The following is a 14,724-nucleotide window of genomic DNA, read 5'->3' on the forward strand; positions in this document are numbered from 1 at the left end:
TTTAAAGTTCACATTTTGAAAACTACTTGATTTTGATTCTTTTTCGAAATTCTGTTCATATTTTTCCTTTCAGTGTGATACTCATTTCCATCCTGCTGAAAAATAATTAGTGATTGCTTATTTCAAATTCCCTGTTTATTCTTATATTCCAAACCAATCTGAAGATATTACTATCAACAATAACCTAATTAATAAGAATTTTCTTATTTCTTGTATGCTCTCTTCATACGCACTTGTTGCACACATTTGGTCTTTAGAACAGGAATGCTGAATTATTTAATCCTTATCTTATCTGTGCTACTAATATAGTATTAGTTTAAAGCCTTTTGTGATTTACAATAAAAAAAATTATTTTCACACCTTTTTAGGTTGAAAAATAATATAAGCAATGAATAGTCATTCTGAACAAATATTCAATAGGTACTTATTATTATTGAAGAAACTTTATCAAGGCTTTTTAAATGAAGTTGAGTTAGCCAGTGTCACACAAAGGTTGCAGGAGGAAGGGAAAGCATGGTGGTGGAGTACTGCTTATGATGAGTGACGACCTATGTCCTCTAAGAGTGGAGACTTTGGAAGGCAGTGACACTAATGATTTTGAAAGCATATAGTGTGAGGTAGAGGTGGGCAAGATAGGATATTTAGTAGGGTGTTACTACAGACCCAGGAGTACAGAGGGTGGGGACCAGGAAATGTTTAGAAAGTTGAGTTTGGCAAGTGCAAGAAGAATGATTGTTATGGGAGATTTTAACTACAGTAGTATAAACTGGGGAGAGGAAGATGCATGTAGCAATAAGGGAATGGAATTTCTAGAATTCTTGAGGGACAAATGTCTTAGGCAACATGTAATAGAGGGAACAAGAGGTTCAAGAGTTTCGGATTTGGTTATAGCATCAGAAGAGATGATAAAAACCGAGATGACATCTCTCCCACCAGTTGGAGAGAGTGACCATATGGTTTTGACTTGGAAAATGAATAGACATGCAGGAGTATCAAAGAGACAGGAATGCATGTGGAATTATAAGGCAGGTGATTATAATAGTCTAAGACATCAACTTGGGGAAGTTTCATGAAGGGAGGAATTGGAAGGCTGGGATATCATTAGTGCGTGGGAAATTATGAAAGAATATTTGTTAGCAGCAATGGTAAGTTGTATACCACGAGTGAACAAGAGGACACAATTTGGAATAAAGTGGATGACAAACAATATTAAACAGGAATTGCATGAAAGAGATATAAGGAGACAGGTGAAGAGAAGATGCATGAAGAGTATAAGACACAGGCCAGAAGAGTGACTAGTATGGTAAAGAAGACGAAACTGGAATATGAGAGGAGATTAGCCCTAAGATCCAAAAAAAATCCTAGGGAATTTTTTAGATGTGTGGCCAGTAGGAGGAGAAATTACTGTTGAAGAATGATATTGTGGGATAAAAATAGGAATAGAGTGACTGATGCAGAAGACATAGTAGAATTGTTCAATGAACACTTTATTGGAGTATTTCATCCTGGAGGAGTCAGTTTTAATGCTAGAGGGATAGGGCAGGTTCGAGGTTGAGAGGTAAAGGAGGAGAGTGTGTTTCAAATACTGAGTACTCTGACATCCAGAGTACTCAGTGTGTTTCAAATACTGAGTACTCTGGATGTCAGTAAAGCTGTGAGACTGGATGGTATTTCACCACGAGTTTTGAGAGAATGTGCTAGGGAACTGACAGTGCCTTTGACCTGGCTTTTCAATGAAAGTCTGGCTGCGAGAAAGGTGATCTTTTATGATAAAGTTACAAGAGCATTAAATGAGAGAAAGGCATATACTGCCATTTTCTTAGACTTAGCGAAGGCATTTGACAGGGTGCCACATGATAAGCTGATCTTTAAGTTGCAGCACATGGGTCTGGATATCAGATTCATCAACTGGATTCAGGATTGGCTGTCCAATAGGTATCAGAGAGTTGTGTATGGTAGGGCAGTTTCAAGGAAGCAGAGGGTTACAAGTAGGGTCCCACAGGGCTCAGTACTGGGACCTATATTGTTTAACCTTTATAACAATGATATTGTCAGTGGATTGCAAGGGAACATTCAGTTGTTTGCAGATGATGCGAAGCTGGGAAGGATTATTAGTAATAGTGCAGATGTGGCAGCCCTGCAAGAGGATTTTAATAAGCTAGATAGATGGGCAAATGAATGGGGGTTTCAGTTTAATGCAGCAAAATGTAAGGTCTTGAGGTTTGGGACACATCGATGGGACACTGCATACTTTATGGGAGGAGTTATACTGGAGGAAGTAGGGGAGACAAAAGATCTGGGGTTGATGATTGATAGAAACCTGAAATTTAGAGGACATATTGCAAAGGTGGTGAAGGTAACACAGAGGATTGCTGCAATTATGAAAGGAGACTGACCTGCAGAGATAAAACAGTTATCATTCCATTGTATAAGTCCCTGATCAGACCACACTTGGACTATTGTTCTCAGATTTGGTTCCCAGGATTTGAAGGGGATAAATTAACTGTGGAAAGGGTAACAAAGATGGTTTCAGGACTGTACAATGATAGTTATGAGGATCGGCTGAGGGAATGTGGACTGCAGAGTTTGGTAGATAGAAGAAGGAGAGGTGATATGATTGAGACTTTTAAACTGTTGAGAGGTGGTTACAGGGTTGACACTGGGGAGTTCTTTCGCTTGGTTGAACAGCAGGAAGGAGTGATGAACAGAGAACATCCCTGGAAGTTACGAAAGGAAACTGTGAGCAAGAGGGTGAGGAGTGGTTTCTTTGCATGGAGGGTGGTTGAACCATGGAATGCATTGCCTGATGGAGTGGTGATAGCGAGAATGGTCAATGAATCTAAGAAGTAGTATGATAGACTTTGTGTTTCTTAGGGGGGGGGGAGACCTCCCCTCGATGAGTCTTGATAGACTTGTTTCTTATTAAGTACCTCCCACAACGAGTCTTTTGACTCCATGGAGGCCTGAATAATAATAATAATAATAAAAACAAGTTTTTCATCCTGCAACTAGGAATTTGCCCAGTAGAACACACACACATGCAAATTTACAGACAAAGAATACTTATAGGTATAGGGGCTAACCACCTTATACTGGAGTTATGGTTACAAAATCCAAGGATACTTGGAAGGTTGGGAGCACTAAAATGCCTATTAGAGATACTGATGATGACTTATTATTATCTCTATATTTTCAAAATTTTCCCAGAATATTTCTACAGGCTTGCAATTCATTATTTACACTGCCATTTAGAACTCCAATAAAATCAGGTTTACTATGGCTACTCTAACTTCTCCCTATCAATGTCAACTAGTGGATTGTTGTATCGTATGTTACGCTTTCGCACAGGCCTACACATTTTACCGGGTAAGCTTCTGTAACTAAGGAATAGGTTGGTTGTTCCTTATTCCTGGTAGTATCCCATGACTGTCGAAGCATGTGTTCACGGGACCGGTTTGCCTGCTTTGCAGGAGGAAAAACCCCATGATAAACTGGGGAAAACCCTGCTGTCCATGCCCAAGACCAGCTGACTTGGCTATGGCTGAGGAAGATCCTTAAGCTCCTCATGTCGCTGATGGGAATCGAATCTAGGACACTCCTTCCGCAGGAATATGGTTGCAAAGCGCATTGCCACCAGGCTAACCGCATGGATCAACTAGTGGAATAACCTCATAATCAACAAAGCTGAGGGTAGATACTTTCAAAATATGAAGCATCAGTGCAGCAATAGAGCTGGCAGAGGAACTGGACAGATACTATGCATTGTTGATGTTACTGAGATAACAATAAAACATGGTAAATACTTTTAAGTAATAACTACAAGTTGATTTATTCACAAAACCCTCATCAGGAATAGGAGTAAGCTATAGTATATTCAACACTAAACATGAAGATAAACTTCTTGAATAAAAGGCAATTTCAAACAGAGTGACATGAACATTCACAAAATGACTTATTTGAGCTCATGGTCCCACTGAAAATACCAGTTAAAGAAAAAGTAGAGGAATTATTTGAATAATTAGGTAGGACTGCTGACATATATAGTTGACTTTCACTATACAGTGAAACTTGTGGCAAGGTGAAGATTGGATACTGGATCTAAATTTCAAGCCATTCCTCTTCATACCTTACAGGCTATTTTAGTTCCCCCCCTTTTCAGTTATGCAGTTTGACACTAAAGTGACTTGTATTAATACATAAAGAAATCTTGTGAATTGAAACTGCCTCTGTCCATGCAAGCAGTACTGTATTTGTTTTTAGCACTTTAATGTTTTTGTTGTGAGTTTGATAAAATAGTAAATTATTGGTATAACATGTTTTCCTTTCTCGTACAGAGTCTATGAGGCAATCAACTCTTACTATATAAAATTTTTCTTCGATTTCAGCAAAACACACTGAAAAAAGTAAATAAAATTCTAATTTTATATAATCAATCATTTGGAATTATTCCTAATACTCTTTCCATCTGTTACTATGGAAAATTCATGATTGGTAATAATCAAACTTACTTTACACTAAAATAGACCGGATTAAAGATCAATAGTGATCTTACTTCAGGAAGATCATCCTCCATACATAACAATAGTCCAGAATACAATGAACTGCTATGGATAATAAGAGTGTCTATTCTGTAAAAAAGAGAAATAAATAAATAAAAATTAAAAAAATTAAAATATAAAATATCACACACACTTCCTAATGCTAGATCAACGGCTAAGTAATTCTGCTCCTTATAAACCTAATTTTGGTAATAATGACAAAGTGATTAATCATATCTCCATAGTTTGCTATGGCTGTTGATGCACATATTTATTAGCCAACTTTGTCTGTTTTCAAGAAGGGAAACCTCTAAGTTCACAAGATTAAAACGATTAATCTCTATGAGACCTGCTGAATCACTTTCTGCTGAAAAGACACAAATGCATGTGTCTTTTCAGCATTTTGTTTAGATCCATTCTAAATTGGATCTGAACACATGTCTTTCAATTGAAAAGGTATGTCACTACCAACTGCACAACAGTGACAACATATATATAGCAAATATAAAGGCCTCTTGCTTGGTGTACATCAGGTAAACATTTCAATTAGCCGATGTGAATCAGTCATTAGAAAATATTGAAGTCATTAGAAATCAGTTGCAAAATACTGTACTAAGACCAAAATGAAAAACTGAAGTGATTAGGATAGCTTGTATTGCTTAGGAGAAAAGCCAACCCTCATCAAAAGTTATTTACATACAGAACAACCAGAACCAGCGCTAGGGTCTTTGCCGCCCACATACAATTTCTTTCTAAGTGCCCCTGTAACGATCCGGGCATGTGTGGTTCTTTTACAATAATAAAAATTTAAATTATTTGAAATTTCTTAAATAAATTTTGACAGAACACCCACATGTTGGTTCGCTAAATGTAATGAACCGGGGGTGTTGACTAGGCAGGATAATCATTAAAAACCCAAATATTCAAAAAATTCTCAAAAGTTAAAGCAAATTTTGATCAAGCCACTTCACTTTAATCGTTGAATATAATGATACAGGAATTATAGCCTTCTCAACGACCCGAATCGCTAACAAAATTAAAATGAATTTTAATTAAAGTTAAAATTAATTTGAACTAGAGTTTAAAAAATTCTTGCATTTTACAAGTTACTAAATTCTTAGTAACTTGTAAAAATTTTTTAATAATTTTTTATAAGTGGAACTATCTTTTAGGAAAATAAAAGAAACTCAAGATAGATGAGAAAATAAGAAAATAATTCAGAAATAATTAGAACATTTAATATAAGTATTCAAAAAATAACATCTTTACAGAATAACAGAAAATAAATTAAATTACATAAATATACTTGAAATTTTTTTTAAATTTTAGGATTTTTGATTTCATATTCACAAAATTAGAAATAATGGTCTTAACGTCTCATTCCACACATATATCATTTTCAATAGCTATTAACAGAAAACTAACAAGCCTTTTTTTGTGGCATGCTTGTTCTTAAGTAGGTTTTAATCAATTTCAACTTGGAAAAGGAACGTTCATCACTCGCTACACTAACAGGTAAGGTTAACAGTACAGTATTCTTAAAGCAATTCAAAAGTTAGGGAAAGATATATTATTGGACACGATAAAATTATGAATTTCGAAAGGGTTTTGAATATTTATATTGTATTATATTGAATATATTATCCTTCCGAAAAATATCCCAGAAAGCACATAACTCGTCATATAGTTCTATTGCATTTACGTCTTTATTGTCGCCATCCTTCAAGAGAATCTCTAAATCGTCACAATTTTTTTGTAAATCTTCGTTATTAATTTGTAGTCATCTATACCAGAAATTGAAATTATCATAATATGTTTTTAGTTGTTCAAAACGTTCTATTAACGAACACATTGCAACACCTAGAAGTGTATAAAACACATTTACTCTAAATTTATCTTCTGGCGATTGTGGCGTGTCGTCATGATGTTCGTAGTCAAATTGTCGTGCTTTCTTTCCTCGTCGAACTCCTGTACCAGTTTTAAATTCTTGTTCTCCATCTACCTCTTCACTCAGTTCTTTTGCTGTTTTTAGAACTTCTTTAAAATTTGTATCTGATCGATACTCTTTTAAGAATATTTTTAAGTTTTCGATAGATTCTAAAGCAAGCATAATGTTCACATTTTTGTCTTGAAGCATTTTAATCACAGGGTTAATTCTGTTAAGTAAATCATTCAAAGTTATAAGAGAGCAAAAAATAAATTTGTAGTCCTTTATTTTAGCACATAATGTTTGTGCTTCATGCTGAATTTCTTTATTACAATTTTCATTATTTAAAATTTCAAAAAGTGCATCATAACTTTCTCCTAACTGATATCGTAGAGGGCGGATTGCATAAATTTTACTTTCCAATCGCGTTGCTGATGGCTGTTTCAATGTTAATTTTTTTACGAACTTTAAAAGGATTGCCCAACGTTTGTAAGAGAATGAAAAGAAATTGTATATTTCTTGAATAATTGCAAAGCAACTAATTGTATCTGCATTCACTTTGGCTGCATCGTTAATGATTAAATTTAGAGTATGAGCAGCACATGGCACGTAAAAAACTTGAGGATTTTTGTTCAATAGCAAATTTTGGAGTCCATATTTTTTCCCTTTCATATTTGCCCCATTGTCATACCCTTGATCTCGCATGTCTTCAATGGGAATGTTCCATTTTTCCAGTTGTTCCATTATTGTTGCACATAAACCACGTCCTGTGGAATCTGATATATTATCTGCAAAACCTGAAAGGTTTTTCCTGATCTTGACAATTCTATTGTCACAGGAAACAAAGCGAATAATAATGGTACTTTGTTCTGTTTTACTTGCATCAGGTGCAGTCTAAAATTATGGAATAATATTTAGATTTTCGAATTGATAATAAAATTGTATTCCTGATTGTTACTTAAAGTTTCCAATATTTCATTTTGACTGTTTTTACTCAAATAGTGTACTCTATTGTTTTGTTATAGGGCCTTTTCAACATAATTTTCCATAATGGGATCAAACTTCGCAAACAGTTCAACTAATTTTAAAAAATTGCCATTATTACTTTCATATAATTTATCAGATGATTCACAAAAAGCTAAATTTTGGCTACCGAGGAATTTTATAATTCAATCAAGCATTCTAAAACACTTGTCCAATGTTTGTTTTCCATTTCATACATGCTTTGAGTCTGGCAATCAATAGTAGTTTTTTTTTAATTTTTATCATGTTCTTCCATTTTAAGAAATTTTTCATGTGAGGTAAACTAGTCTCATGTCTATGCAAAGTTGTACTTACATTTCTCCAATCATTATAACCTTCTGCAAGACTACTTGATTCAGAATCTGCGAAAAGTTTGCAACAAAAGCAAAAAACAGAATTTAAAGTTTCGGAATAAATGAGTCATGTTCTTGGCATGAGCTCCCTGTTTTCCATTTTTCTATTATAATACGTGGCGCCAAATTTACGACTATATGTATCTCTAGGATATATTATATTTTTCTTTTGAACAGGCCCCATTTCAATTAAAACAACTCATAATTTTTCATCAAAATTTCCCAATTCACCTGGATCTTCTAAATTCACAGAGACTAAAAATGTGTTAGTTTCATGGTCAACTACAACTAAATGTTCTCCTGACTGTTTTTCACTTAAATAATGCATCTTGTTATCTTGTTCAATAATTGCAATAGTACTTTCATGAAAACTGGATGATATGCATGGTTCTTCAACTCTGATTTCTGATGTATCGAGTTGGTTACAATCTGCATCAGAATATTTTAATATTTTAATAAATTTATTAAGAGCCCCAGTTTGTTTCATAATAACTGCTTCTTTCACAGCATGATGCTTACGATTTTGTGCACTGGATAATTTTTTTAATTTTTGATTCCATTTCTATTTTATACCCACAAGAAATTATTACACAACACGACACAGAGACAAAAGAATAGTCTGCACTGTGCTGCTGTCAGTAGCCTACTGAGATGCGTACCATATGAGTGGCTAACGAGCAACAAATGTTTTGTACGAAAATTCGATTCTGCGCATAAAAACTGTTCACCGTTTCACTTTAGATAGACTGCAGTAGACACAACATTCTGCAGGCAAGCAGAATGTTGTGTTTAGCCTGCTCTTGCTGCAAAATTATAAAACAGCTGGGCGATCAAAGAGGTGGCAATATACAATTTTTTTTAATTTTATTCGGTGTATCCAGCCTTATTTATTTTAGTATTGATCATTCTAAGAATTTTTTGTTTTTATGATTAAAATTTTGTTTCTTAAAAATGAACTTATAAACCATGCCCTGGTGGTGGCACTCCCTTTGTAGCAGTGCCCGCATGAATGCATGCTCTGCATGCCCGCTTCCGCTGGCCCTGAGAACAACTATAATAAAAAGATGTTATTCTCAAATGAGACCAGCATCTTCTTTATGAGTTCCACTACCCAGACAGACATTTCATATATATATATATATACTAGGGGAGCTATACCTCACCTGGCACCTATGGTGTCCCACCCCCATGTTCTGGACTGGTAGGCCAGTTCTCCTTGAATTCTGATGACTCGAATTTTGAAGACTCGACATTCAGGGTAGCCCCTGAGTTTCAAAACGTTTCAAAAAACCTGACATACAAACATGACATAAAAAGGCTTATAATTTTATATATATAGGGTAGATTAACTGAAAACATACTATAATAAAGACAAAATGCATGTCTTAATTGGAAATTGTAGTTTTTTTTATTATATTAGTAGTAGTCAATACTGAGGGAAGTAATTGTTGTGTTGAAAGTGACTACTGCTTCTAGGCAGCTACTATCCCACAAATTCAAAATTTTCATCCATCAATTGTTTTTATTTCAACAGTATGGACAGAAGATTTTAATAATACATTCATAATTCATTAAGGCCTGAAATATTTATCTGACAACAAGAAAATAAAAAGAAAGATGTAACTGTAAGTAGGGTGTCATATTTCCTACTTCAGGGTACTGAGAGTGATCGGAAAGTGATTACCTCAGTGGTGCACAGCCATATGAAGACTTTTGTGAGGAAAGGATCTATGTGAAACTACATACAAGAAGACAGCTTGACGCTATACTACTTAACTCCTCATTCTGTGCTGGAGATAAATGCTGCTTGGAAACAAACAAAGAGATGTTTAATAGCATCAACATATGAATGTATTCCAAAGATCAAAAGGCTAAATAAAGTAGGTGCCAAATGGATGAATAAAGCAATTAAGCATGAAATGTGGGAAAAGAAGACACTGTAGAAGCAGCACATGATGAATAATGGTAATAATCAGTTGCATTAAGCATATAAAGAGCAGGCCTGGAAGGTGACATTTTTTGGTAAGGACATCAAAAATGCAGTGTGTGCAGAAATTAGCAAATCAGGCCAAGAAAAATCTTAGGGAGTTTTTGATATGTGGCAAGTAGAAAACAAACAATTATTATGACAAAAGCATGTTAATGGATGAAAATGATAAATTGGAAACTAGAGTAGAGAGCAAGATTGAGGTATTCAGTGATCAATTCATTAGGGTATTTCATCGTCAGAGTGAAATCACAAGAAGCTCAAGTGCAGAGGAAATGGAAAAAGATAGCTTACTGGTGACAGAGAGAGAGAGAGAGAGAGAGAGAGAGAGATATGAAGAGTTCTGTAAGCCTGATGTCAATAATGCAACAGGACTTGATGACATATCACTATGTGTCATAATGGAATGTTCCAGGGAGTTAGAGAGGCAGCCATGGCTTACTAGTATAACAGGAGTCTTGCAACAGCACCAATCCCAAAGGAGTTGAAGTAAAATAAAATTGTTCCACTTACAAATGTGGTGATAAGGCTCCAAATTATAGGCCTATCTGTAGTTGTAGTTAAGGTGTTGGAGATATTTGTGAAAGCTAGGATACAGAAGTGGGTTGATACAGCAGTATTCTCTGTGACTGTCAGCACGGATTTGTTAAGGGGAAGTCATTTTCCCAATTTACTTATGTACTATAAGAGGGCAACAAATGTATTTGGACAAAGGAGATGCATATATAAGTATACTGAGATTATGTGAAGGCTAGACTTCCACACAAGTAACAAAATTGGAGCAGATGGGATTGGATTCTAGATTAGTGAGTTGAATAGGTATCAGCAAGTTGTGTATGAGGATGCAGTATCTCCAAAGAGGAAAGTTACTAATGTGTCACAGGAGTCTGTGTTTGGAAACTGAACCCTTGTTGTTTAATCATACATTAATGATATTGGGTCAGATAAATGGAGATTTGGGATTCTGTCTCCAAAATAGCACATCTGTGCTAACTATAACATATGCCACAGTAATTAACATTTTAATAATATGTAAATATTTCAACTTAGTATCATCAGTACAGTTATTAAACAACAATAGGAATTACATAAAAAAAAACACATTAGTGTGCATGCTTACATTGGAATCCTATGTATACAGTAGCATGTTTAAGGACTAAATACTACTGTATACATAGAGGGATTCCAATGTAAGCATGCACACTAATGTGTTTTTTTTAATGTAATTCCTATTGTTTAATAACTGTACTGATGATGTCTTATGATACTTAAGACAAAATATTTACATATTATTAAAAAACTTGTGAATTTATAGTTATGAATACTCCACAGGTTTCTCTATATAAGAAATATACCATAGATGTTGGTGAAGTGGATATTATTATTATTATTATTATTATTATTATTATTCAGGCCTCCATGGAGTCAAAAGACTCATCGTGGGAGGTCCTTCCTAAGAACATAAAGTCTGTCAAGACTCATCGAGGGGAGGTTCCCCCTAAGAAACACAAAGTCTATCATACCACTCTTTAAACTCATTGACCATTCTCGCCATCACCACTCTATCAGGCAATGCATTCCACGGCTCAACCACCCTCCATGCAAAGAAACCACTCCTCACTCTCTTGCTCACAGTTTCCTTTCGTAACTTCCAGGGATGGCCTCTTGTCATCACTCCTTCCCGCTGTTCAACCAAGTGAAAGAACTCCCCAGTGTCAACCCTGTAACCACCTCTCAACAGTTTAAAAGTCTCAATCATATCACCTTTCCTTCTCCTATCTGCCAAACTCTGCAGTCCACATTCCCTCAGCCGATTCTCATAACTATCCTTGTACAGTACTGAGGCCATCTTTGTCATCCGTCTTTGTATCTTTTCCGCAGTTAATTTATCCCCTTCAAATCCTGGGGACCAAATCTGAGAACAATAATCCAAGTGTGGTCTGATCAGAGACTTATACAACAGAATGATAACCCTCTTATCTCTGCAGGTCAGTGTCCTTCTCATAATTGCAGCAATCCTCTGTGTTACCTTCACCACCTTTGCAATATGTCCTCTAAACTTCAGGTTTCTATCAATCATCAACCCCAGATCTCTTGTCTCCCCAACTTCCTCCAGTATAACTCCTCCCATATAGTATGCAGCATCCCATCGATGTTTCCCAAACCTCAAGACCTTACATTTTGCTGCATTAAACTGAAACCCCCATTCATTTGCCCATCTATCTAGCTTATTCAAATCCTCTTGCAGGGCTGCCACATCTGCACTATTACTAATAATCCTTCCCAGCTTCGCATCATCCGAACAACTGAATATTCCCTTGCAATCCACTGGCAATGTCATTGATATAAAGATTAAACAATATAGGTCTCAATATAGGTACTGAGCCCTGTGGGACCCACTTGTAACTTTCTGTCTCCTTGAAACTGCTCCACCATATACAACTCTCTGATACCTATCAGACAGCTGATCCTGAATCCAGTTGACCAATCTGACATCCAGACCCATGTGTTGCAACTTAAATATCAGCTTATCATGTGGCACCCTTTCAAATGCCTTTGCTAAGTCTAAGAAAATTGCAGTATATGCCTTTCCCTCATCTCATGTTATAAGGCTTTAATGAGATATGGTTGCCAGAATCCTTTCCTTTAGTGTTACACTAAAGGAAAAATGAATATATGGTTGCCAGGATTCTATACAAATGAAGAAGTGATGACGATGATACAGAAGAAGTGACCAAGATCTTAGCAAGTCTATGGAATGATCTCTGCGAGAACAGATTGCACTCTGTAGTCTTCAAAAAACTAGCTCATAGGGAAAGAAGAGGAGATATGATACAAGCATAAAAGTTATTAAATAGGTTGTATAGGATTAACACTGAAGGATTGCAGTGCATGGCAAGAAGAGAGAGAGAGAAGTCATCATCTCTGGAAATTGTATAAGACTGTGGTAAGAAAAGGTTTTAGGACTAGATTGTTTTTTGTTGCAGATTGTATATAATAATGAGTTGCTAGAGGCAGTTGTGAGTGCTTTGTCAGTGAATGAATTGAAGGAAAAGTTCACACTTTTAGGTATTGTGTAAACCATACAGCAATCCCTTGATTAATGCGCTCTTTAAAACAGGTGCATTAATCGAAAACGCACTAATCGAATACAGTAACCTATGGAAAAATGTATAATTCATTTCTCAGATTCTTTTTTGACCCTTAAGTTTTTTTATAAAAGAATTAGGGTATGTCTCAGGGCCTAGTTAAAGGAAAACCATGAAGCCGGAAGACAATAAAACATATTCATAATATAAATTTATTATTCTGCTACTTAACAGAGAATTGAGCTAACGTAGTTCGGCGGGCATTCTGTTTTCTTTTTTTCATACAACTGGTATGGCCCTATTGCCTCTTCTGCAAATTTTACTGGTTCTCTCTTCACCAGGGTCAGTTGCTAAGCATCGCTGCTTAAAAACTTCGATTGTACGAAAAATATTTTCAAATTGTTTCTGTGAAACCTCTTTGGAGTTGCCAGTGATTAAATTTTATTCATATTAACACACGTTAACCACAGTGTAGTAAAACCCTGAAGTTACGTGGTAGGTGGGACCAACAAAAAGCGCGTCAGTCGAATTCGCATAACTCGGGGTATAATTTTCCATGTAATTGATATATACAAACATACAATTGGGACCAAAGGTTTACAAAAACACCTATATTTTTTAAGAAATATAATCATAATTGTAGTTTTTCGTACATAAAAAAAAGAAAGTTATTTCGATGTCGATGGTTTCATAAAATCTAATAGATTCGTCTGATGGCATAATGTATTTTTATTGTCAAGCAAAATTTCTTCATAGCAAGTTAATGATTTTTTTATTCCTTGCCTTGTGGCTATAATTCATTCCTCGTTAGAATTTATGTCCTCCAAAATCTGTAAACCTTTCTTTTATGATTGTTCTTACTGTGGATTTCTCTAGATCGAACTTCTTTGCTAGCTCACAAATTTTCATTCCGCCTTCAAAATCCTTAATAATGTTGAGTTTTGTTTCCAAATTCAATGTTTTCCTTTTCTTGCTAGCTGTAGAAGAATCGGACTTGCTTCTTTTGGACAACATTATTATTTTTTATGTGATAAAATTTTTATCAAGAACAATCGCAAGGTTTGTAGACTATAAAAATCGTGTATGAATGGAGACCGCACGAAACACATCAGTGCTTGTTCACAGCATGTGCGACACTGGCGAATGTGACCGGCACCTGAAAGATACGACTAGTGGTGAGGTGTGAAGCGGGACGGGAATACGTACATATAAGAAACCACGTAACTCCGGATTCGCGTAAGTCGGGGTATGACTGTAGTAGGTTTTTCATTACATAAATATTTCGTCCTAGGTATCTTAGGACGAAATATTTACGTAATAAAAAACCTACTACCGTGGTTCACGTGTGTTAATTATAGTCACGAATTCTCCACAGGTTTCTCTATATAATCAAATTTTATTCAAATTCTTCAGGATCTGTCCACTGTGCATTTAAATTTAGCAGGTAGGAATCATTCAACTTCTTAGAATGAGATTTAATTAACCTAGATTCATTTGAAAAGACTCTAAAATCATTTGCACAATGTGGAAGAATGTGCTTCCAAACGGCTCGCATATTGCTAGCAGTAATTTCCTTCGACTTTGCGACTTTATAACCAGGCTGAGATTTCTCTGATTTGGCTAGAAAAGTCTTGGAAGGCATTTGCTTCCAAAAAAAAAGGCCAGTTTCATCGACATTAAATATTTGTTGATCACAATAGTCCCCTTCTTACACAATTTTCTTCAAAATCTCTGGATATCTCCTTATCTGCAATTGCAGCTTTGCCTGTGATTAGAACATTATGTAGGCTATTTCTCTTTTTGAAAC

At 35.5% G+C, this 14,724-nt stretch overlaps 1 protein-coding gene across 1 annotated transcript in view; it reads right to left on the bottom strand.

The window, feature by feature from the left end:
• The window catches only part of LOC150092654 (uncharacterized), a 115,186-nt gene that overhangs the window by 42,827 nt on the left and 57,635 nt on the right, over positions 1 to 14,724 (bottom strand). The window contains exon 4 of the mRNA XM_090414600.1: positions 4,509 to 4,628. Within this exon, the coding sequence (XP_090270726.1) occupies positions 4,509 to 4,628 (120 nt within the window). The remainder of the gene's footprint in view (positions 1 to 4,508; positions 4,629 to 14,724) is intronic.

This window comes from Typopeltis vanoorti, chromosome 25, assembly GCF_054136105.1.
Source record: "Typopeltis vanoorti isolate ZY-2024b chromosome 25, IOZ_Tvanoo_1.0, whole genome shotgun sequence".
NCBI classification, from domain to species: domain Eukaryota; kingdom Metazoa; phylum Arthropoda; class Arachnida; order Uropygi; family Thelyphonidae; genus Typopeltis; species Typopeltis vanoorti.